Here is a 26057-nt window from a genome sequence, read left to right on the forward strand (position 1 = left end):
CAATATCACGGCGAGGGACACCAGAAATGGGCTTCACACATCATACCCATGTTGGGAATCGAACCCAAGTCTTCAGCGTGACGAGCGATTGCTTCAAACACTAGGCTACCCAACCGCCCCTCCAGGATAATGATCATAACGGAATGGAGATATACTACACTGGATAATCATGGATGTGTATTAATCTGAAGGAAAGAATTGACAGAACATGACTAAACATGCTAGAAAGGAGACTCCTTTTAATTTTCTTCAAAAGATATCCTGCACCATATGTCCGTAGTTTGTGCATAGAGGACGGAATGGGGGGGTGGGGATGCTGCTGAGATCAGTGAGATAACATCTTGAGGGCACGGACAGCAGGGACGATCTGATCCATCCTCTCTATACCTGAATCAGAAAAATTCATAATTCTATATGAATATTTGAGCATATTGATTACAACGTCTTTAATAAACCAAGATGTCAGTGTTTCTGTATCACATGTGTCAGCATGTAACATGATACCTGTCAGTGTTGATCCACTGATATCCTTTTCACCTGGAGTGAGTGAGGCGGATTTCAGCAATATCATGGGACACCAGATCTAATGGGCACCAGACATTGTAACCTTGTAGCCATGTAGGGAGTCAAACTCAGGCCTGTGGCTTGACAAGAGACAGCTTTAACCCCTGGGAACCCCACCGCCCCGTTTCTCCTGCATATGTAGGTGTGGACACATTCAAACAGTACACGTCATGACGACAAGGTCAGATAGGACTGTACAAATTGCTTTACATGAAAACAAGCTCTCACGGTGTATCTGTGAGCCATCTTCCCAAGGCAAGGGGTTAACTGACTTTAATAGTCCAGCTCCAACCCTTGCCAAACTAGGCTGGAATTCTGTGGCTTGATTGTAGCGCCACCAGTGGCTTTTACTAGTTTTGTCTCCTCTATGTCCCTCCAATTGACAAATCAGATTCCACCTACCATATTACTTGAACTTACTTCTAACTAAATGGCGGCACAGAGTCAAGGCGGTCTCATCGATAATAAAGATCTATATTGATATAAAATAGGTCTAACCTTACAAAATGCACCAAATTACTTGAGAACCTTGATTTAAAACATGAAAAGATTTGGAAAATATCTGTAGACTTCCAGTTGATGGTACAAATGCTTTCCAAATCCTGTAATCATGCTTAATCTGCACAGCAGTTTACGAACAAGATTTGATTTCGTTATGCAATTTTGATTTGACTATGCATAGACTCGATAGTCCAGCCAAAACATAATTCCGAAATTCCAGCCTAGTACAGCCAGGGTGGAAAAACTGGACTTTTATAGTCGGTTAAGTTCCTTGCCTCAGGAAGATGTCTATGAGCAAACTGATGAAAACATATATACCTAATATCTGCAACAGCTTCTTGGTAAGTTCCTGAAATGGAGGGAAGAACTTCCTGTGCTCATCTAGTCGTCGTATTACTCTGTGAATGGATACATCAGGCAATGTAGGAAAACAAGGAGAAGCAAAGTGACATCGGCGCTTGTACCATGCATACATTATCTTACTATTTAAAAAACATGGATTATGATAATTAGTGTAATAATATTCCACAACCATAAAGGTGCATCAAGGTCTCCCCGATTATGACTAACAGATACACTACAAGTCAAATGAAAATGTTTGGAGTGAGTTGGGTTTAATGCCACTATCAACATTAGAGCATCAGCTTAAAGGAAAGGAACCCCATTGACAGATTGGATTTGGTTCAGAAAGACTAGTGCCCTGTTCCACAAAGTGAGCTCAGGGCTATGACTGTCTGAAATCGATGTTAAAATATGGAGTAATGATCGTCTGAGCGCTGAGGTGATGTTGATGGATTTGTGACTAGGCTCAGCAGATCCTGGCACAACAAAGGCACACAACCATGAGTCTTCACGTCCTTCAGGGGTATGAGGCAGTGAGTCAAAGTAGGGTTTTAGATTACTGGGCTTATATGGTGATTGTGCATGCATGTGTGTTCTGGGCTGCTTGTTTTATTTAGTCTGGACTTCAGACGTTTTACAAATCTTGTCCTGGCCTACTGAGATACCATACCCAGATTAACATGGATATCATTGGTTTCTGGTGTAGCCAAGGGACACAACTTTGCACAGCGAATCGTGGTGCCTTACATGACTGGGCCACCCATGCTCACGTGACATAACTGAGATACTGTTGAAGGTGGTGTGAGGCTCAGTGAACTACAGGTCTACTCACCCATCCAGGTCATCAGTCTGCAGCAGTTGCTTCAGCTGTTTGGCTGTGGTGGAGTTGTGTGCCTGACACAACCGCCCTACAGAGTCCACCACTGCCGAGGATTTACTATCATCACCTTCAACAAAAACAAACATTATATACACTCAATATGAGTATGGTTTTAGCTGCTTTTAGCAAATTTCCAGAGTATTACCATGGCTGATGACACCAGGAATAGGCTTCACATTGATCCCACTGACTAGAGGTGAGGTGAAGTGAAATGGGGTTAACGTCGTGTCCAAGATTATAGTGACTTGCATGTTCATGTGTGTGTGTGTGGCTGCTTGTACTAGTCCGGACTGATGCCGATTTATAGTGCTAGCTCACTGAGATACCATGCCGCAGTTTAACATGAATACCCCACTCAGACACACAGTATACAGACTCCGAGCCGACCAGTCCTTGTTTTAGCCCCTTAATGCCGAGCGCCAGACAGGGTAACAACAAGTACCATCTTTTAACGTCTTTTGGTATGATGCGGTTGGGGATCGAAACTCCAGACCTTCTGCACTCCGTGCGGGCGCTCTACCTCTAGACCAAGGAGGCAGCGACATTGGGAACCTGTGACATTGGCGTGAGGAGCACATGCTATTACATAAGGCAGCCAGCCCACTGCCCTGTAGGGATGGGACCAACTGTGCAATCCAATACGCATCATGATACCTATCACAATACCTGCATGTGCTCTTATCTGTGGTCCCTAAGTCATCTTTTTCATAGACAGGATGGCCAAATACCTGATTTACATTTAGCAGAGTGAAGTATGGCACAAAGAATGAAAATATTCCTGTTTTCACTACAAACTTTAGTGTAACAGTTATTAAAGCAAACACTTAAGGTAAGAATCGATACATTTTACTTAGTGCGCGACTTTGATCGATACTTGTATCGAGAAGTAAAAAATTATGATCCACCGATGCAGAACGAGTGAGTGAGTGAGTTTGGTTTTACGCTGCTTTTAGTAATATTCCAGCAATATCCTGGCGGGGGACACCAGAAATGTGCTTCACACATTGTTCCCATTTCGGTGTGATGAGCGAACCACTAGGCTACCCGACCGCCCCCCACCGAAGCAGAGAAAACCAGGGAGTGCCTTCTAATCATTGTGACCATAAATTTTCAAAATTTCATTAATTGCAGTTCTAGTTAGTTTTACCTTTGTTATCAGTCTTTACAGCATGCTAAATGATGCCTTACACAAAGACAACCTAGTAAAATGAGATAGATTGATGACCAAAACCACCCCTGTCAACACAAAGATACCATGGCTCGGTACTTGACAGTTAAGACTGCATATTCTGAAGTTGTATTGTTCAAAAGCACTGACCTGTTGCCCTTGTCAAGGAAACCTGCATTTTGTTACGATGTTATCAGGTAATACACCGTTTGTTCAACATGCTGAACTTGTGCTTTGAAATGTGTTGAACCAAATATAAACAGCTATTATTTTCTTCTTCAACAACATGTGCATAAGGCAAATTAAAAAAAACATTTAATCAACAGCTTTGAAAATATATTTTGTAAGATGTTCTTCTCTGTATTAAGTTAAAACATTTACTTTCAAAGCTTTTTGTTTGTAAACTAATCTTAGATATTATTAGATTTTCCTTTTCTGCCTCTTGGCACTTGCCAAATTGGCCAAATATTGGTCATAAAACAGGATAAAAAACTTGTACCACTCTTGCAAACTGAAACCTAAAATCAGAGCTATCGGATGTTTAAAAGCAAGAGTTTCTCACCAAGAGACAGTATGTTCCTGAGGGTGTTCATGACATTATGGACCTCGCCTAGCTTTGTGTAGAGTTCCGTCATTCTGGGGAAGACGCCAGCAACTGAGGGGACATCAAACAGGGTCATAAAGTGTTCAACAATAGTTTCCATGTCAGCTCTTGAAGTGTGTTCCTGGCCGTCCTGAAAAAAAGTAACAATAAACTTACAAGCTAAATTAACAGTACAGGGTATCTTTCCACAAAGATTTTAGTGCCATGAATATCAGAACTTCAACAGTTAAACACAGGCTTATAATAGCTGGGGCAATAAGATTACTTTGTGGAATAGGCCCCAGGAAAATGTCACCATCGGTTTGTGGCACTAGCCATTTATTTTCGTTTCTGAAGCTGTAGTCTAGTACGAAAATCATCTGAAGCTCGTCTAATAACAGTTAACATATTAATACTATAATCTACCAAAATAGATTTCTAAAGACAAGTCCAGACAAGTAGATTCAATTTGTTTACAGTTATTGATTATATTCTGCATTTTATAATGTCTTTAAGAGTGTTTCAGAAAACTCAACTGAAGTTGTCAAATACAGAGACGTACCCTCTTAACATTAGAGCCCTCCTGTTCTGCTACGTTCTCGAGCGTGTCAATTATTTCCTCAACACTGTGACCTCCAGTCAGATGAATCCTTGCCCATGGAGCAAGTCTGTCTAGCAATGAGTTGATGGTCAACTGGAGCTCCTGTTGGAGAGATACATTGTGTCAGTCTACATCTTTCTGTATGTCTTTGTGACTTGTTCACCTTTGTGAAGTGGTGGTGTGGTGTGGTGTGGTGTGGTGTGGTGTGGTGTGGTGTGGTGTGGTGTGGTGTGGTGTGGTCTGATGTTGCTGCGGTTGTATCGTGGTGTGGTGTGGTGTGGTGTGGTGTGGTGTGGTGTGGTGTGGTGTGGTGTGGTGTGGTGTGGTCTGATGTTGCTGCGGTTGTATCGTGGTGTGGTGTGGTGTGTTGTGGTGTGGTGTGGTGTGGTGTGATGTGGTAGTGGTGGTGACATATTGTCAGAAGAATACTTTATTTAAACTTAACAAGCATGAAATTCAAAATGCTCTGTATTCTGTCGGGGCAGTGGGGTAGCCTAATGGTTAAAGCGTTTGCTCGTCACGCCGAAGATACAGGTTCTATTCCCCACATGGGTACAGTGCGTGAAGCCCATTTCTTGTGTCCCCCCGCCGTGATATTGCTGGAATATTGCTAAAAGCGGCGTAAAACCATACTCACTCACTCACTGTATCCTGTCATTGTACTATTTGTATCCTGGGCTGTTTCCCATTATTAGCTGTATCATGTTTATGTACATGATGTATCTAACCTACAGTCATAAAAATATTCTTACATGTTGTTTTATGTTAACACATGTAATACATTTATGTAAATTAAAAAAATAAAACAAAAAAATGAAAACAAAAATGCTCATAATAACAATATCTATACCCAACTCCTGTCCCATACCTGCATTGAAGCAATATCTTTACTCCAGCTCTCTACCACAAACATATCATGTTGCAGATTCTTGTCTGACACCTGCATCATGTGGTTCTTGGGGCTGGATCTCTGACCTCGACTACCCTGGTTTCCTGGGTCCACAGCTTGTACAATGTTGTGAATACGTCTGCAACACTGTAGCAGACATACCAATCAATAACAGTGGAAAAATTGTTCAGCTTACATTATCCATAAACTCATTACACTGTCATAATGATTACTGAAGTTTGATTGTTGTTTAACACCACCCTCAGCAATATTCCAGATATGTAACAGCGGTCTGTAAATATTCGAGCATGGACCAGACAATCCAGTGATTGATATCATGAGCATCAATCCACGCAATTGGGATACGATGACATGCATCAACCAAGTCAGCGAGCCTGACCACCCGATCCCATTAGTCGCCTCTTACGACAAACATAGTCACCTTTTACGGTAAACATGGGTTGCTGAAGACCTATTCTACCTCAGATCGTCACAGTTAGACTAATATTTAGTCTATGAAATCTTCTAGAATTTTCCTATTCGGAATATTCTATAAGTAATACGTTACCACTGTTATACCGAGGCTGTTGTTTCCCACAACTGCTGCTATAGCGAGATCTCAATTACCTCATGCAGCTTGTGCGTAGCCACCTAGCTGCCATGTGACACCCTTCACTCTTGTCTCTTGCGAGAGCAAGTGCTCAGGGAACGGACGGGCGGGCAGCAGTCCAGTGGTAACATATTACTTATAGAATATTCCGAATAGGAAAATTCTACAAATTACATTAACTAATACGTTACCACTGTTATACCGAGGCTGACTACCACAGTAGGCGGTGGGGAGCACCTACAACCCGAATCCTGACTGCTAGCGTTCCTTCCGACCAGCGGAAGTAAACACCAAGGTGGAAGCACTCGATGCGCATGCACCTAGCTAGGCTTTACCCTATAGGAATACCAAAGCACTGTCAAGCGCATACCGTAAGGCTCAATCGTCATTGCCAAAACGATTGGTGATTCCAAACGGCCCCACTGGATAGGTATTTCATCGCCGCAGCGGATAAGAACACTGTATCCGAGTGAGCTAAAACTTAGATCAGGTTAAACAGTCGAAAGAAGGAAATTAATTTCATTCAGACCGTATATCCCAGAGCAAGCCTACTTAACGTATGTATTAGGCGCGTGACCCAATTCCAGTATTCGTAAGCATGTATCACAAGGTTGGAATACACGACAGACAATTAAATGCATAATTGTCAAAATACAAATAAGGACAAAACACACAAAAAAGCCGCCTCACCTGTGGTGTGAGTGCGCTGGTTTGCAGGACCCCCACTCCTGGACCCACGGCATGGGAACATTGGAGATGACCCAGATTGACCACTGTGCAAGGACTGACGACTGCGGAGTTTGGAATTGCGCTGGACACACCCCCTAGATGACCGCTTGTGCTGCGATCAGCGGCCCAAGACGGTGCACCCCCTCCACGTCTTCATCAGAAACCTTTCTGAGGTAATGATTGGCAAAAAACGAGTCAGAACACCAGTAACAACTTCGTAATATTCTGTGAACAGAGATATTCGAGTGTAGGGCAAATGTTGCCGCTAGCGCCCTGATCTCGTGCGGGTTTGACCCCGCTACCGCTAACCCCCAAGACTGGTAAGCCAGATTGATGACAGAACGAAGCCATAACGCAATCGAGTTGCGAGTTATGTCAGCAGTGCGATTAGGGTTACACGATATGAACACAGGTCACGCCCTTGTCTGCGTTCATTTGAAGCCTTAAGATAATACTTAAGGGCCCTAACCGGACACAGCGATCTGTCCTCGGTATCAGCAGGATGTAAGATTTCTTTGAGGGATCTTACAGTGAATTCTCTCTCCGTTTGGCCAAATTTCTGATTCTTGGCGACGAAGCCCATGAGCAAGCCCAGACGGACCGCTCCTTCGTCGCCCCTATCGGATCGTACTTTGGTGACATCGAGTGTGTGTATTTCCGACACTCGCGCCGCCATGGCAAATGAGAGGAGAAATGCTGAGAACGAAGGACTATGCAAGGGTTCATACGGAGCTTCCGTAAGTGATTTCAACACTAGGGAAAGATCCCAGGCCGGTGCCCGAAGGCGGCCCTTCTTAAGATTGTGCTGTTTGAAACCCTTGATAATACCCCGTATCACCGGCTCTTTGGAGAGACTGGTACCCATAGCAACGTCCCCTACCATAGCAACGGACGAGACATAGTTGGCAATGGAACCCCCGGAGAGTTTCCGTGTCTCTCGCAAGTGAGACATGAAACGAGCAATATCCTGCACAGATACCTTATCTGGCGAAAGAATGTGATGTGAACACCACTTCGTGAAAATAACCCAACGTGCATTATACACCTTCATGGTAGAATCACAATGCATACTAACGTATGCCCAGGATGCCCGACGAGAAAAACCTTTACTCCTCAGACGCTCGGTGACAACATCCACGCGTGCAGATTGAACTGCCCTGCGTTTGGATGAAGCTGGCAGGTGTGAGGGTGGATCAAGAGATCCGGTCTCACAGGCAGTGGAAGTGGCGACTGTGTGACCTGGGTCAGCAAGTCGGGGTACCACGATATGGTCGGCCACATGGGCGCGATCACTAACATTCGACAGCGAACTCCTCGGAACCGGCTTAGAATGTGTGGTATCAACGCTGTCGGCGGGTAAGCATAAGCGTCCATCGTTCGCACAGCCACTGAAACACTACTGGGTTCAGCATCCACTCTGTGGAGCTCGGATCCTGAGGCCTCGATAAAGCGTCGGCCAGTATGTTCCGCACACCTGGAATGTGACGGGCGCGTATCTGGCACAGGACACTGTCCACCAGAGCCTAAAACTCGAACGTGAGATCGAGTAGCGATTGACTGTGGGTTCCCCCCAGTTTGTTCACATAGGACACTACCGTCGTGTTGTCGGTCGCCTTGAACTCGAGACAATTGATGTGAAGACCTAGTTCGTCTACGCACCACAGCCCCGAGCTCACCTCCCCCTCTAGATGGGCGCCCAAGCCCACTAGAGAGGCGTCTGTATACAGGTTCAACGTGTATACAGGTACGACTCCAGATGTGTTCGGAGCCGACCCGGGAGGGCGACGGTCGCACTGTTCTCCTCCTGTGCTAACAACTGGATTAAAAACCGTTGCAGCGGGTGGAGTTGGAGACGGCCCTGTTCGGTGCAGTCCTGGGCTGACACAAGTAACCCTAACAGCTGTTCCCAAAAGTCAACAGTCTGTTGCACCGCTAAGACTTTGGCAATCATCTGCCGAGACAGCGTGTCCGTCATTCGATTTGCTACTAGCGAGTCGTCCAGGTACGCGAAGTACCGGACACCCCTCCAGTCGAGGAACCCCACTATGGGGGTGGTTAACCGGGTGAACAGCCAGGGAGCAGATGAAAGACCGAATGGGAGTACAACCCACTCGTAGTGCCTGCCTTGAAATCGGCGAGGATGTGAAGATCGGTTTCCAAATAGAAACCTGCCGACGGGGCAAAGGTGAGCGGCGGTTTCGCTTTGAGATCAAGCCGATAGCCGTACCGAATCGTGTTGACCACCCACGGGTCATCGAACACTTGTTCCCAATTCTCCCAGTAATTCCAGAGTCTGGCTCCCACTGGGGAAGGAGAGGGGCCCTGTCAGGCTGCGGCAGGCGCAACTGTCCAGGGCTGAGTGACACAGGTTCGCCTACGGGCCAACCGAAGTTGGCGCTGTCGGCACACGAACCCCTCCAAAGAGAGTCACCTGGAGGGGCCCTTGTCGTCCTTAGACGACTTGGGCTTCCCCCAGTTCCCCTTCTTCCCGCGAAAGGGCTGCTGAGAGCCCTTACCGGAGCCCTCAGGGCGGGGGAGGAAGAAGAACCCGACCCTTTAGGCCTGCCGGCCGCAGCATCCTGAGGCACACTCCGCTTAGGAGCGGCACTCAGGCGTCTATGCAGGGACCCCACAAGATCCTGTGTGTGCCGAGAGGCCTCAGCAGACACAGCGGCCTGTTGTTCTTTTAGAACCCCAGGGATCTTGTTATTAAACAGGGTCCGAGCAGACCAAGGCTGCGAAAGGAGCGCCTATTGATTAGCAGCGTCCAACCCTGAGGCAACCAGATACGACTGGTGCCGGAGAAAATGGCACGTGCCGGAAATAAAGGCCGAAGCCCCGGCAACGTACTCCAGGGAAGCATTTAAACCGATCAGGCAGTTATAAATGCGCTGGTCTCGGTCCGTGGGAGAACCTTCGACCAGACTGGCCGCCGCAGCCAGGTATGTGTCTCCGTGAGACATTGCAAGCATGGAGTGTCGAGCGAGGGTGTCCAGCTGCTGCAAGGTACCTTGTGTTACCGTGGCAGCCGGTGGGGTACGGACACCAAAACGCTCAACATGGGCTTCTGCGGTAGGACCAGCCTCGGGAAAGGCAAGGTCATGCACCGGGAAGGACCCTTTTCTCCACGACATTGGAGGTAACCAGAGACCCCGACCGGAGGCAGCCGGAAGGCTTAATCCCACGCAGCAAGGTTGATGCTGGGAAAGCCTTGTCGGACGACTCGTCGTACACCTCGGAGGAACCCACGGAGCCGTGGATTCCGTGCGGTATCGGCAGGGGCATGGGTCCTTAACCGATAGCGGAAGCAACAGTTCGGGGGAAGGACCGGTGACCACGGCAGCCGCCGCCGTACCGTTGGACCCCGCGTCCGAACCCGCAGCCACCGAAGAGTCCGCGGACGGAACAGCCAGCGGCCTATCCTGAGCTAAGGCCGCCAGCTTGGAGTCCACAAGTTTAGATAGCAATGCGGCGACGGAATCCCCGGACAGCCCGAGGGCCGCCAAGGGATCCACAGCAGCCGTGGAGATGGTACCCACAAGGGGACCCTGACCGGACGAGCCAGCCACCACAGGGGTGGCCACGGACTGGACGTACAGTCGGTAACGCTCAAACACCGCAGGCCCCTGACCTTCGCACTGGGTTCACCAGGTGTCCCCGCAAGGAACCCTGCACCGCGGGCAACGATCGTGGGGATCCCGGGTCGATAAGAACTTTGGCACACCCCGCAACTCCGAGGAGCAGGGGTAGAGGGGGTTGGAACCGGGGACATTTCCATGTGAGACATTTTTTATTCTATGAACAAAGAGCAAAATATGGTTACAACGCACGCACCACAATGATTCACAAACGAGCATTTTCACTTAAGAATTGACCTTCACTTTGTGTGAGTTCATTGGATTATGAACCTTCATAGAGTGAGGGCCAAACTGTTCATACAATGTTTGGCCCTCACTCTATGAAGGTTCATAATCCAATGAACTCACACAAAGTGAAAGTCAATTCTTATAATTTTTTATCATAATTTCTTACCTCAAAGGATGTAGGCCAAGATCTAAACACAATTTTATTTAGTACGTGTGACTTCATGTTTACACTGACAGCCAAACAACAACCAGCTATATCGCGGAATAAAATAGTTCCCCAAAAAGAGAGGTGACATGAGCGAATGGATGCAGAACTTGCTCTTCAGAAACATCTAACGCAACACATGTGTTCATATAATATCCCCATTAGATGAGAAAGGTCTGTAATGAACTACCTCAGTAAGTCAGTCACAATGACAGCGTGTCATAATACATTTACATCAAGTACAAGATGTCAAAATGGCCGACACGATAAACGTGACGGGAGGATTTCCGAAGTTGTTAATTAACCTGTGGCGGTTACATGTGTTAGTCATCATTGATCAACTAACCGATTATTAAAAGGTGATTAAAGATGCGTCAAACAGACACCAAGATAAATTCGTAGATTGCTGGAGACGGTCACTGTCAGCCTAGACACAGATCGAGTCGATACTGACGATAGTTTGGATGTGCATTTTTTCGTTTGTTCATTAGGATGGGCCGTAGCGAGGAAATTCGTTAACAATCATGCAGTCAAGCTCTCTTACGTTTCTCAATGTATACTGAATTGCTGAGACCAAGATAAAAGGTTCTAAATGATCAGAAGTAATGCTTATGTATGTTTTCGTGCTCGGGAATTCCCAGGGGTTTCCCCGGGAATGTGGAAGTAGTCCGTCAGTGTTTAAGTCATTTCAAGAACACGGTCTCGTGAAAAACGTATGAACCTCAAATTGTGTCGTTCATACACTTATGAACGTCAATTTTGCGGTCATGTGACCGACCTCTAGTCCAATGCAAAAGCCGTATATCGTGTAAACGTCAAATTAAAAAATTATAAGAAAATAAACGAGCAATGTGAACATATAACATACACATATAACATATAGAGAAATAAGTGATGTTAACCCCCAAAACATACAAGAACAGGGGAAACGTAAAACACAACGTGCATACGCGAACCCCGCAAGTATATAGAAAAAAGGGCCGGAAAAATTCTCCGTTTGGCGGGAAAATTATATCCAAGCGTAGCTACCCCAACGCCCCATAAAAGCACAGTTTATTAGAGAATAAACTATAATAAATATCACCGAATATTCGAGGAACGCTTCAGCAGTCTTGGATACACGTCTTGCTAACGCAAGCGAAGGAGACAAGAGTGAAGGGTGTCACATGGCAGCTAGGTGGCTACGCACGTGCTGCATGAGGTAATTGAGATCTCTGTGGTAGATTTCGCTATAGCAGCAGTTGTGGGAGACAACAGCCTTGGTATAACAGTGGTAACGTATTACTTAATGTAATTTATATTACACAATATCCTTCTTGACTCTAAAAATAAAAATAAAAAATTTCCCTCTGCTGATTTCATGTCGAATTGAGCTAGCTAGAGCTGGCTAGACTAGCTTTTATATACATATCTACTTTCTAGATAGTGTATTTTTTTCATAAAATAAATATATTCCAGTCATGGTGCAGGACTACTTCACAGTCTGAAACTTTGTATAGATGGTAAGTAATAGCCAAAACTTCAAAGGAGGAAGAGAGAGCGTATGAATAGCACAGCTGCATGTTAAGACAGTGCTGTAGCCATAACTATGCACTCTGGACTGAAGAAAGAAAACAAGGGAAGAGAAAGTCTGCCTATTATTTCCTGATCATGTCACAAGGTTGCATGAGTAATTTTGATGTGATTTTCATTTAATAAATATATAAGTATATAGATATATATAACTCAAAACAAGTTTTGTCAGAGATAGAGCGATAGTGAACAATCTTGTTTCAAATGTCGATCAAACTATTAAAAAATGATAATACTTACTTGGCAATTATATACCCCATCAAAAATACTGTTTTTTCTGATAAAACCATATGTACAAAAGAAGATAAAGTTTTGGTGTCTCAGGAGGGACTGCTTGGTATAAAGATGACCTACAGACTGGTCTAGAAGTTGGTCTGGGGTCCCTTATTCGAGCAGGGTGCATGATATGACAAATAAGGTATACTGATATACATGAATGCCTGGCATTAAGGTAAACTGATCTAAACTATGGACAGTTTTAGAACATAAGGGAGTGTCACCTAAAATGGTAGGTTGTATTAAACCAAATAATGATAGTGCTAAATCATGTGTTAAATATAATAAAGTATTCACAGAAATGTGTAACTGCAATGTGGGTATATGACAGGGATGTATTTTGAGTCCAATGTTGTTTTCATTATTTATAATGTTTAAAAAATGATTCAACTGATAAGGCAGAAAGTTCTTGTTACTTGGGTATTCAGTTAAATCCATGACTTAACTATTTTTGCTCCTGTTTGCAGATGATGCGATACTCATCTCTCATAGGTTTATAAATCTACAAAGGTGGTTTAATGTATACTACAAAGAACACTAATTACGGGTAAAGATTGTTAAAACTAAAGTCGTTGACTTTAAAAAAAGATGAATTATTTCAGTGGTATTGTTTAGATAATCTTATGGAACTTGTTACTTCTTATAAGTATCTAGGTTTTTTTATTCTTCATGGAATAAACACCTCATTGCAATTAAAGAAGGCACTATTCAGTATATTAAAATGGTTGTCAAAATTCAGACACTTACCATATGATGTTTTTTTTCAGAGTATTTCATATAAAGATTGTGTTAATATTATTGTATGGTGCAGGAATATGAGCTTTAGATGTTGGTTGCCATAGTGTTAATGAAAGAATACAGATGCAGGCATGTAAATATTTTCTTGGTGTTGAATTGCCAAACTTGAATAATGTTGTGACAAATGTGGGAGATATCCAATATTTATTCATGGTTACAATCTTCCATGACGACAGTCGGTACTTGCTGAAGAAAGGTTATACCAGAAATTTAAGTCATTTGTAAACATGTTACATCTGATCTAAACACATAGTCGAGCTTACTACCGTATTTTCTTGAGTGTAGTGCACACTTTTTTCCCAAAAAACACATCTGTGTAGAATTTCGAATTTGTACTGACAAATTTTCACATCACCCGTTCGACTGCCGGACTTCGCTAAAGGGGTACAGTGTAATTTTTTTCTGCGCACAATATTCAAATTTCTATTTTTCCAAAACATTGAATCCACTAGAGGGGGGTGCGCATTATACATGGAGGCGCACTATACTCAAGAAAATACGGTAACTTATGATGTATACATGTTCGTAACCCAGGACAGAAGCATTCATAATTACCCCTTCATATTTCTTGCATTCTCTAAGTTCTTCCTTGATGCTTTGCATACACAAGCTTATCCTGTCAATGTCATCTATACCAAGCTCAGTTGATATGTCCTGAAAGAGAATTAGCCTTATATCGTGATATCGTCAACATAGTACAACACCTAATTAATATTAACAAAGATAACAGTTTCGAAAGAGGTAGTTTATGATATGTACTAGCAGTGGGATGATACACTGATGCTTTGGTTAATCGCAATTTTTTACTTCTTGTTACATGTATCGATCACAGTCGCATGCTAAGTGAAAAATATCAATTCTTACATAAAATGTTTGCTTTAGTAACTGTTACACCATACACTAATTAGAAGTGAAAATTAGTTGTGAGAACGTAAATATTTTCATCCATTGCGCCATACTTTGACACTGCCAACTGTAAATCGGCAGTGTTGCCAGGTAAATGGCACAACAGATAAGAGCACATGCATGTATATTGATACATAACAGATCATGAGCACGGTATCGTGATACATATTGGATTGCACAGTTGGTGTATTGTACCAGGGTTATAATATAATTTGTGCAAAAAGAAGTAACTAAATTTAGAGCTTTTCCTGCAATGTTATAAAGGAGATATCTCCCTTTTGTTATGATTAATAAAACAATTGTTTCAAAAAATGTTTATTATCAATCAGATGTTCAACGTACATAATTCATTGATACATTTTTATCTGAAGCAAAAGGAATTATGACTGAGATATTCATCATGCCACAAATGGCTGCAACATTGCCGATGCAGCATTAAGCAACATGTACTCACTCATCATGTCATAGATACATTAGAAAATGCATGAGTGTCTCACAAACTTTGGCTACCTTGACACACTTACCCTGAGATATTGTTGACAGAAGTCCAAGGGGAGATAATCTAAATCTTCAACTCTTGTGCTGTATTTTCTCTTGAGTCTAAAAGGATCTTTGTTGCTCTTCTCTCCTGGGACACTAGATAACAGAGGACAACATGGAGCATTGTTAAGTCACTGTGGCTCTATAACCTACATTATTGACTTGAAACCTAGTTCATAATGAACCATGTAGTATACCCATAACTATAGGAGACTGTAGTGGAAACAGTCAAAATGGAAACATCTGACTTATCAAGCAATGGAGTGAGTGAATAACTATAGTTTTAGCCATGTTTAGTAATATTCCAGCAATATTACATCTGGGAACACCAGAAATGGGCTTCACACATTGGACCCATGTGGAGAATCAAACCTGGCTCTTCGGCGTGAGGAGCAAACGCTTTAACCACTAGGCTGCCCTCAAGCTTATCGTTTGAGTTCCATCTTGGTGAAGGGGGTTGGCATGTAATAATAATAGTACCCTTGATACCACTTGACTCGACACAGAAGCATGCGCTGTCAGAATGCTGTCACAGTATCAGTGCACATTTATATCACATTCTCAACTTCTTTGGGAGTATACAACATTGAAATTCATGTTTAAGGAAGACACCTTTGATTAGTTATATTTATGGGTCTTACGGACTCACAGATGCCATTGTGATATTTCATAAAACACTTCCGTTTTTCTGGGTAAAGTTTCTTTTTCAATAAATTTTTAAAAAGTAGGCAAACAAAAGGCAAAAACAAGATAAAGACAATTGTAAGAGTAAGAAAATTATACATTCTAGATGATGACTTCAATGTCAGACAACTATACACTCCAGATGATCATATTCAATATCAAGGATGTTTTCTCAATCCCATGCTACCTGATGTTATGCGTGGCCAGGAGTTTCTCGAGCTTCTTAACTCTCTGTGTAGCAAGTCTGTAGTCCTTCACTTCAGGCCTGAAACACAAGGCAACACACTACAGAACTTGATGGAAATGCAATTTTTACCTCCGCTACTTAAAAAAAAATATTGTCAAACTAATGTCTTTTTTATATTGTATAAATATAATGTATATGTATATATCAACTGAACCCATCACTGAGAACTGTTTTCCTCAAATATGTAGAAAATCAAACAACTGCAATAATTGTATCAAGCAAACACTCTCACAAGTGAGCCTCATTGTAACAAAGGTTTTCTTCAGCTGTAATTCACAAGCTGTAACTGAGGAATTGACTTGATGGTGAAAATAAACTAGCCAACAGAGTGAATGAGTGTATGTTGTTTTTCAACAGTAATCTTTCAGCTACAGCATCATTGTCTAGTAAGACACCAGTGGACAACATTCTCAGTAGTCTGTCTTACAGACCCTGATACAAATATATATCAAATACAGCCCATGTAAGTCTATAATGTTTGGCAAGTCTAGATCACTGCAGTCTCAGGCTGAAATGAAGAGAGTCACTGGGCTCCTTTTTATTATATTTTTATTAAGATAACTGAACAACTGTTTTTTTATGTACGATATGTTCATTTCAGAGACTAGATTTTAGTCTACATTCTCAGCAACGGTCAGCATCATCAGGATAACATGGCATGCACTCAGCCATGTCTGTTTTACTACCAGGGCCCTTTTCCAAAAAGCATTAGCAGCCCTAAGACTGTCATAAGTCAAGTCAATGCTGAAGACTGGGACTTAGTGCTAAGATTGGAATGTGGAATGAGGCCATGGTCCCCTCGTAGCATATGCATACAGTAATCGTGGGTAGACATTCATGAATTCCGCCAGTTGACCCACAAACTACCTACCATATTACCTTCAAGAAACTGACTCTATCTGGCAGGTCCTATTCACACTTGCTAGAACCACAGTGCATATATGACAACAGACACTAGTGGTTATGTTTTGTTTGTTGTTGAACGCTGCAATGAGCAATATTGCAGCTGTATGACCGTGGTTTGTAAATAACTGAGTCTGGACGAGACAATCCAGTGATTGATATCATGAGTATCGACTCACGCAATTGGGATACGATGACATGCATCAACTCAGTCAGCAAGCAAAACATGAGTTGCTGAAGACCTATTCTACCCAAGTCTATACGTAGATGCAACCAGTGTAACATACTTGGATCCCATATCCAGCTGCATCAGCTCCTTCTCCTCCTCCAGCCGCTTCACCCTCTTCTGCAGCGACTGGGTACGCTTCTCATATGACTGAAAAACATGTTACATGCATGTGAATTTATTTAAACTCAGCATGTACATCATTTTTTTTTAAATAAAGTAAGCAATATATAAGAATAACAGTTCATGACATTCAACAGAGAGGGATTTTTGTATACCCTTGGCAGGCAAATTGAGAAAATAATTGTAACTTTGTTCAAATTTTTGTTATTTCTTAAAAATATAATTTTCCTAAATTCTGAAGGATGGTAACATGGCACTCAATGCAATAATGTTTGACCAAGCATTACATCTACTTCTACTTTAGTGATCCATTTATCAATGAAGTAAAAGTCACCCTGACAAAGTCATCCCTTTAATTTTAACCATGGAAATTTCAATTTGGGAATTTTTACTGACATTTGCTGCAGAGCTGGGGTTGAATACAGGCCTCTGAACAGGTCTAGATAAATCCCTGATAGATATCATTTGTCGCCAGAGTTGTTACTTTAAGGTTATTCAATGTTTGACGTGCTCCTACAAGGTTCCATTAACTAGGGGAGACAACTCTCTTTACATATACACATCGACAACAGTAAAAACTTCATGCAACTGATAGTAAAGTGGAATCATTAGATCTGGACAAACCTTCACAATTCCCTTGACATTCTGTGAAGGGTTTGGGTGATGAGAAAGGTAGGACTCTTCACTGTCTTCATCACCGAATGGCAAACCAGATCTAAGGGGAGAGAATTCTGATACTAATGTCTTGACCAAAAGACAAACATCAAGGTATTAATCACATCCAGTGTCTGACTTTATACCTCAGTACATCCAAAAAGGCTTAGCTAGCAAGCCTTCAGGGGTACAGCATTGTATCAAGAATGGCACCATGACAACAGAGATCATAAATAAACAACAAACTTAAAATCTTGTGGACATGCAATCTATCAAAACTGGCTTGTGGTAAGTCCCTTACCCATTTCCTTTTTCCTTATCTGGAAGTTTGATTGGTCAGTAAAATCATAATGAAAATTAAGAGCAGGTACTTTGAGATGGCAAAAACCATGGGAATGGATCCAGATTACTATAGCGACGTACATGCATGTGTGTGGATGCTTGTACCAGTCTTATACCAAATTTTGGTTTCACAGTGCCAGTCCACTGAGATACCAAGCCACAGTTTAACATGGATACCCATATCAGACACAGAATACTGACTCCAGAGCAACAGTCCTTCTTTTGTCACGAATGCCACGCCCCAGCTAGGTTAACAACAGGTACCATCTTTTAACGTCTTTTGGTATGACGCGGTCATGGATTGAACCACAGTCTTTCGGCTCTCCATGCAGATGCTCTATGCACTATACCAGGGAGGTGGTCCCCAGAAGTACATGATCTGACCTCAAGGAGCTATAGACTTTACCTGGAATGATCCAGCTCCCTCTGCAATGTGTTCACTTGCCCTTCATATGCATCAATGATGTCAAGTAGTCTGAAATGCAGGCACTCATCAGTTCACTTCATCATTTCCACGTGAAGAAGTTCTAATTCATCATATTTTTACCTAGCTTGACCTATTTTAGAGCAAAGTATTCCTCTTAAGAACCATAAAACTCTGACACAAAACGGCATGCGTATAAATTTTACTGAATCATTTCATAGGCCCAATAGTATAATTTGAAAATAATTTGCAATTAAAATTCTGTTGAAATTAGAGTTAAATGGATCAAAGAGCTAATTACTTTTCATCCATGACACTATGTGCTCTTGAAGTCCTCTTCTTGAATTCCTGGAAAACCTGATTTTGTCTGTTGATTCTTCTCGTCTCCTTAAAGAGAATAATACAAGACAATATTATACCCTTTCCAAGTCAAATCCTGCTGATCTAGTGCTGGGTGTGTTGACATCATGTGAAGCTGGATGGTCATGAATGGAATGTGTTGTACATCTACTGACAGACTAACTATCAAGCTGACACCCAGAAATAACAGACATACATTAAATACACATATACTGTGATACATGGAGAGAAATCCTTCATAAAGGTGATGATGATAAGAAAATGCTCAGCTCAAAGCTAGTTGCCAATGTAGTGGCCATAAAATTTCCGAGACACACTGATCCAAGGTTGAATGCCTTGTCCACACGACCAAAGACATTAACCCCGTCAGCAAGATGACAATGTAAGGATGTTATCTATCGGATGACTCCACGCCCTGCTACATACTCGACTGTCAACAGAAGACACATCCCAGGCCGCATAGTCGGTACTGAGATTTATTTTGCTCAAAGTTTACATGAACATGCTCAGCCCCCCATTGGATGCCAATGTAGTGGCACTAAAATTTTCGAGGCCTGAGATGGGATTCAGACCACAGACCTTCTGATTCAAACCTGCAAGCTGACAAGATAAGGATGTCATCTGTGGGAAGATGCCTTACCGTGATACAAAAGCTAATCAAAGTCAATGTGTTCAGACTAAAATATACTGAAAATATTGCAAAGGGAAAAGTTTGGGCTAATATCAGAGTACACATCGGTTTTGGGGACAGACTGTCATTTGGTGAAACAGCAAGTTTCAAGGCTCCAAGACTTCCAGGACACTGGTCTTGATGACCACCCTGCAGTCACTCACCTCATCAACCATCCGCTTCAGTTTCCTCCTCAGCATGTCAATCTCCAGCTCCTGTTCCTGAGACTGCTGTTCCAGCTGGCGGTGTTTGGACACGATAACGTTCTTTGTGTTACGCAGCATCTCTCCTTCGTCTTTGTGGTAGGATAACCTGCTCTGTGCATCTTGCTCCAGCTCCTGTCAGTTGTACATACACTTCAATAAATACCATCAGCATTATCAAGAACAGCATGACACTCCTGTTGTAACCCTAGCATATTGCAGGCAACATATATATATCTATCATTTTCACTATCTTCATTACCTAAAGTTCAAGGTTAACATGAGCAGTGATAAATTCATTTGACCGTGACCAGTAAAATTCAAGACCTACACAGACACAAAATCTATGTGGGAATTATCAACTGTCGACTCACCTGCTGTCATAACATAAATGACCCTTCATGAGTTCATGAGTTCATGAGTTCATGTGTGAGTGAGTTCATGAGTTCATGAGTGAGCGAGTCAGACGAGTTGAACTGGATCCTGAGGAGAGGAAATGTGCCTGATCTGTATGTGTGTGAGTGCATGTGAAGCAAGTTGAAGGCCCTACCTGCACTCTGGCCCTGGAACACTCCAGCATGACCTTGAGGTCCTTCACCTTGTTCTGATACTTCTCCATCATGGAACTCTGTTGCTCCGGCTGGTCGCTAACATGCAGAACAAACACCATCGTCAAAGTCATAGATAACATTCATAAGTGTATGTGACATTCTTTTTCCTAAAAAAGCAATACTTCTACTGATCATACCTATGCAATCTCAACATGTTAACATACAGAAAGGGGGCTAGTCTATCTCATTACATACCGTACTGACTATTTGCCTGCATTTTGATAAAGATTCATTTCATTTAACAATATACAATATCTTGAACATGTTTTTTATCAATGTTGATGTATCAGCCTCAGTACTAAAATGGATCTCCAAAACCAAGAATCCATTCAGGCTTTTATATTCCAATTCTTTTCTCCAATTACCACAGTAAGAGTTTCAGCTGTTCATGGCAACGAAATGATCTGATGTTCAGTTGCAAAAATACAACAGTGAAGTAAAATATGGTAAATCCATGAATGGCGAGTGACTGGAAGTTCTGGAAGTCTAAAGAAGGCGTTTTACAATACAGCAGTGTTTTGTTTGAAAAAATTGGTTCAAGCCATGACACAGAATCTTGCTGAAATTAGCCTGACATGTCACATACCTCAGAAGAGATGTCAAAGCATCTCTCAAGGATTCACTTGTCGCAAGATCAATACAGACAACGTTATCTGAAATACAACAGCAGCATAGTTACTGGAATATTGCAATCTCATTATCAAAGGACAGAAACATGGTAACGACTTTCTATTCAGCATGCTCATGTAAACATTTATAAATATTTCTACAACATAATAACTTGTAAGGAATTCAAATTGGGATTTTATGAAAACTGATTATGTTCAATGTGGACATGTTATTTTGACTGAAACATAATTTTTTACCTGTTGCAAGAGAAACATCTGCAGGATGTAGAAGTTTAACTTTTGCATAACCATTCAACCGCAACAAATGATTCACATTGCACCATGCTTTCACTTCACCCTGTAAAGAAACAGAACAAGATTAACGTGCATAAAACAAGGAAGAATCTTTAGTAATCTGACCATCTGTCATATTGATATTTTTTGTTTTGGAAAGCCAATATATCCATGGAATACCATAATGATCATGTATTATCTGTTCATCTAACTTCAGTTTTTCACAAGCTTAGAAAATTAGAAATAAGGGGTGAGAAGAGGCATTTGGCCTATCATAAAATAGCTGGGACATATCCTTCATCTATCATATGTAGTAGATATGTAATGACCGGGAGACAGGCATTGATTACAGGCCTCTGTCTTTCACCATGCTCTCTACCACCTCAGTGGTCTAGTGGATAGAGTGTATGCCCTAGGGTTCAATCCCCATCAATGTCATACCAAAAGATGTTAAAAGATGGTACTTCTTGTTTTCAAGCCAGGCGCTCGTCATTAAGGGGAGAAAACCAGGAATGGTCAGCTCAGAGTCAGTATACTGTGTCTGAGTGCAGTGATTTTAACACAAAAAGCTGAATATAGGTCAATAACTTGGACCCAAGAAATGTAATATAAGTCAATGGTAAAAGTCAATACATCAAGTAAACAAAAATGGTGGAACAACCATAACATTACATCAATGCAATACCATTTGTGATTGGATGACTATATATGAGCAGAGCTCCAGATAAGCTTTTGGTGTTGTGGGTATTTTACCCATGCATTTTAAAATCTTTGGGTATCAGTAATTCAATCTGCGTATTCAAATTTCTGTTACCCATTAGTTTTTACAGATGTGGGTATTTCAGCTAAATATTTAAAAACACTATTCATCTAGTCCCTGCAAACTGGTGTAGTGTGGGTTCGAGAGCTTTATAGGACTCAAAAATACCACGATACTTCCACAAGAAAGTTTGATGGCAAATGATCATGATGTAACTGTCATCGTGGAGTTTGGCAAGGTTGACGGAATGCCCGTTTATAATTCAAAATAAGTTGCTGATTTGCTAATCGAATACGCAGGGTTACTTCACAATATTTTGATGATACGCGCAAGTTTTATTTTTGTAGCGTATCTGTAATGTTCGTTGCGTATTTGATACGCTTCGATTATATTTTACTGCGTATTTCTGCATTTCTGATGCGTATTTCACGCAGATACGCAGCTTATCTGGAGCTCTGATATGAGATCTGGCCAATGAATGTCACGATAAGAAAAGGGCTTGACTAAGTCACTAAAGCTTTGACAGCTTTTCCCTATAATACAGAAAGTATGATGCAACATGATGCAAAGACACACTACTCAGAATTTCAATCATGATTTTTTTATGGCTGTGCACTGGTTTATTACATCAACACAGTAAACGTGTACATGTTGTAGGACTAATCCTTATAATTTACTTTATATTTATGAAATTATAAAATCTGTGACACCTTGCTTAGCATTTCTATACGTCAAAAGTCAAACTACTTAAAAAAACATAAGTCAAACTTAAATTGTATCTGTCTATGACCAGTGACCAACTACCATCTGAAACTCTGGAGTGGGGCATTCATGTCAAATTGTGGCATGGTGTCTCAGTGGACTAGCACTATCAATCAGCATCTGTCCAGACTAGTAAAGACGTGATGTGACCTTCCTCATGATGCTCACCTCATAGCCAGTAATATCCATATTGTCTTCCACATCAACTCTTGGCTCTGTCATTCGAGGACTCTGAATATTCAGTATATCATTAAATAGGCATTAAATGTGAAATAATATGATCTGTAATTATTAGTGGTAATGCCACACGCTAGCAAGCTGTTTAAAACAATTATGGGGTTCAATAACAATGACATGCATTACCTCTTACTAAGCTTATTTCTCAGTACATAAACCTTTTGTTTGAACAGCAGGGTTAGAAACTAACAGTTTTTGTCCACTAGTCCTTATAATGATAACATATAGCAAAACCCTTAAAGGGACCAATTTCTACTAGTCCTTTACTCCTTAGGATACCTTTACTATTGGGCAGTTTGGTAAAGACTACAGGACTAGTGCCAATTACTAACGCTGAACAGTGACATACACCTTTTAGCTATTCAAATCTTAAGTATTTCAAAACTACAGGAACATGCATTGGGAAAGTTTAGTACATGTAGTCTAATAAAACCATGCACACTGTCAACTGCAGTATTTAGTGAACTTTTGTGAATTGAGATTAAACAAAAATTTGATCTACTGTAGTCAAGTTGTTAGTGATCACATGAATTTGACACATCCAAGAAAACTATTTCAAGTAATCAAAACTTTAATCGATCAAATGTTAATGATCAAATCTTGAAATTTCTTTGAAACATGCATGCTGTTCTGACATACAGTTGGTCTTGTTATTGTCCCCAAATGTAGATATGGTAAATGATAATCAGTCATTAAGACCATTCTCTACACGAGTGTAAGTGGTTTAAACATACTGAAGATCACAAAAGGTTTAACAATTTTTATCTGGATTCACAATTTAATGTTTTTCTAGACTGAATTTTATTTAAATCATTAAAAATAAATTCAGGCAGGATGCGCAATAACAAAACAAGTCTTCTCTCAAGAAGTGAAAAATAGAATTGGAGAGGGAAATGTCTATTGAGTGGGTGCCATTCTATTAGTATTTGGGTATAACTTTCAGTAAACCATTATATTGGGATAAGCACACCAAAGGTGCAGCTTTTCAGGCTAGAAATGTCTTGTTGGGCATCTTAATGATAATACATACACTTAAACCAATTCCATTTGATTTATTTCTTAGGATATTTGACACTAAAATTATGCGTATTTTACAGCATGGGTCTGACTCTCAACACCAAATTACACAGTATTGGGTGAATTTGGCAGATATCTTATCTGCATTTTTGCATTTAAAAGTTCTATAAAATTTTCACAAAGAAAATATTTTTCATGTTTATATCGAATGTCATGTTGTTAAGAATTTTTGGTCAGATTTCTGTATTTACTTGACTCATATCTTGCATAGAAAAATCCTTATAACTGACAACGAGCTCCTCTTTGGTACCTCTGATGTATTAATTAACCATTTGATTGTAGCTGCTAAAAGATTTATCTTTGTCCAGTGTATTAAGAATGAAAATGTTGACTTTGTTGCTTTTAAGAACACAATAAGAAGTATCTATGACGTTGAATATCATATTGCACGTAGAAAAAACGACTTCTCTGCCTTTAATAGAAAATGGGCTTTGTTTCCTCAAACTGCAAAATAACTTATTCACCTGATGTTTGCAACATAATTTGATGTACCATAAATACCGCATCTTCTTAATTGTATACATAAATATGCCTTCATCTGTACCATGATGTGGATTATGCCTTCTTCTGTACCATGATGTGGATTATGCCTTAGGCCTCCTCTGTACCATATCCTTTTGAGAAAGACCGATATTCATAAAGCTGTATTGATTTCCGAGTGCTTATGTATCCTGTGTAATGACTGAATAAAAAATTTTAAAAAAAAGAAAAAAAAAAGTTCTATAAAATTTTGGATTAGATTATTGCATATGCCAAATGAAAGATATCCAAAAAAGTGTTATAATATGCTTTTACAAGCAGTAAACTATGCTAAAAATAACTGGGTTTTCAAATTGAAGTATTTGTTGTTTGGACTTTGGACTATTTGGCTATGTATGCGAATCACAAACAGTAAGTATAAGAATCCTTTATCGGGGAACTAATGACAAGATTAAGATGTCCGTTTGAACAGGATTGGCATGCCTTTCTTTTCAGCAATTCTAAAACCAGAAATTACAATTTCTTTAAAGGTATTTTTGGAACAGAATTAAACCTTAAACATGTAATAGTATAGCAAAATTCTGCATGGCAATGGCACAATTTTGTAGCAGTTCCCCAAAATAGAAACTGGCAGGTATTTCAATATTCCTAGAGATAAAAGGCTGTGAACTCTTTGTAATGAAGGTTACATCGAAGATGAATACATTTTTGATGGTTTGTATCTGGTATAAAACACTGCGTGAGAAGTGCATACCTATTAAATTTATATCATACCCTAAACTAACAAATACATTATGCTTTTGGCATCAACATATATGAATGAAATATTATATTTATTATGCAAATTGCTTACATATTGGCCTAGTATTATTTGCTGACTAAATGACCACCTGTATGAACATGGACCTGAGGGCTACATTCTTCATGAATAAAGATCTGTCTAATACTTATTCATGTTGTATTTATTTTTCATTTTTCCAGATGCACTGATTACAGTAAAACCAATAGTACATCAGTCTGTAGACTTGGTAGAACTATCTGTCAACGCTGTGCGAAATGTTACCAATGTTCATAACATGTTTTGACAAGTCTGTCGTATTCAAATTTACCGCCAGAACAATAGAATTTAAAACTGACAGTACAATGTACTCTCTATCTTTGTGAGTGTTCGGAAAATGGGTTTGGGCACTTTGATTTAAGGCGTGCATCAGTATTCGTTTGAATAATTGAAAGTTAACTCACAATCCAACGGCGTTGTTTGCCAAAAGACGCCATGTTTGTTGTTTGACAGGTGCGCACTCGGGGACGGGGAAAGTAACTCTATCGTCAAAATATAGAACACATTTAAAAATACAAAGAAAA

The 26057-nt window shown here is 41.0% G+C and overlaps 1 protein-coding gene across 1 annotated transcript; it reads right to left on the reverse strand.

The window, feature by feature from the left end:
- Positions 1 to 24: 24 nt before the first annotated feature.
- Positions 25 to 25980, reverse strand: LOC139463422 (centrosomal protein of 70 kDa-like). The gene is made up of 19 exons (XM_071244680.1): positions 25938 to 25980; positions 23070 to 23132; positions 21344 to 21443; positions 21064 to 21130; positions 20417 to 20513; positions 19828 to 20001; positions 18935 to 19020; positions 18616 to 18684; positions 17838 to 17928; positions 17152 to 17240; positions 15902 to 15979; positions 15015 to 15126; positions 14140 to 14238; positions 5508 to 5675; positions 4601 to 4741; positions 4018 to 4189; positions 2240 to 2354; positions 1384 to 1463; positions 25 to 387 (listed from the first exon to the last, which is right to left on the reverse strand). The coding sequence occupies exons 1-19, from the start codon at positions 25968 to 25970 to the stop codon at positions 326 to 328; spliced, it is 1896 nt and encodes a 631-aa protein (XP_071100781.1). The 5' UTR covers positions 25971 to 25980; the 3' UTR covers positions 25 to 325.
- Positions 25981 to 26057: the final 77 nt, after the last annotated feature.

Source organism: Haliotis cracherodii, unplaced genomic scaffold (genome assembly GCF_022045235.1).
Source record: "Haliotis cracherodii isolate W230 unplaced genomic scaffold, xgHalCrac1.p SCAF_16, whole genome shotgun sequence".
NCBI classification, from domain to species: Eukaryota; Metazoa; Mollusca; class Gastropoda; order Lepetellida; family Haliotidae; genus Haliotis; species Haliotis cracherodii.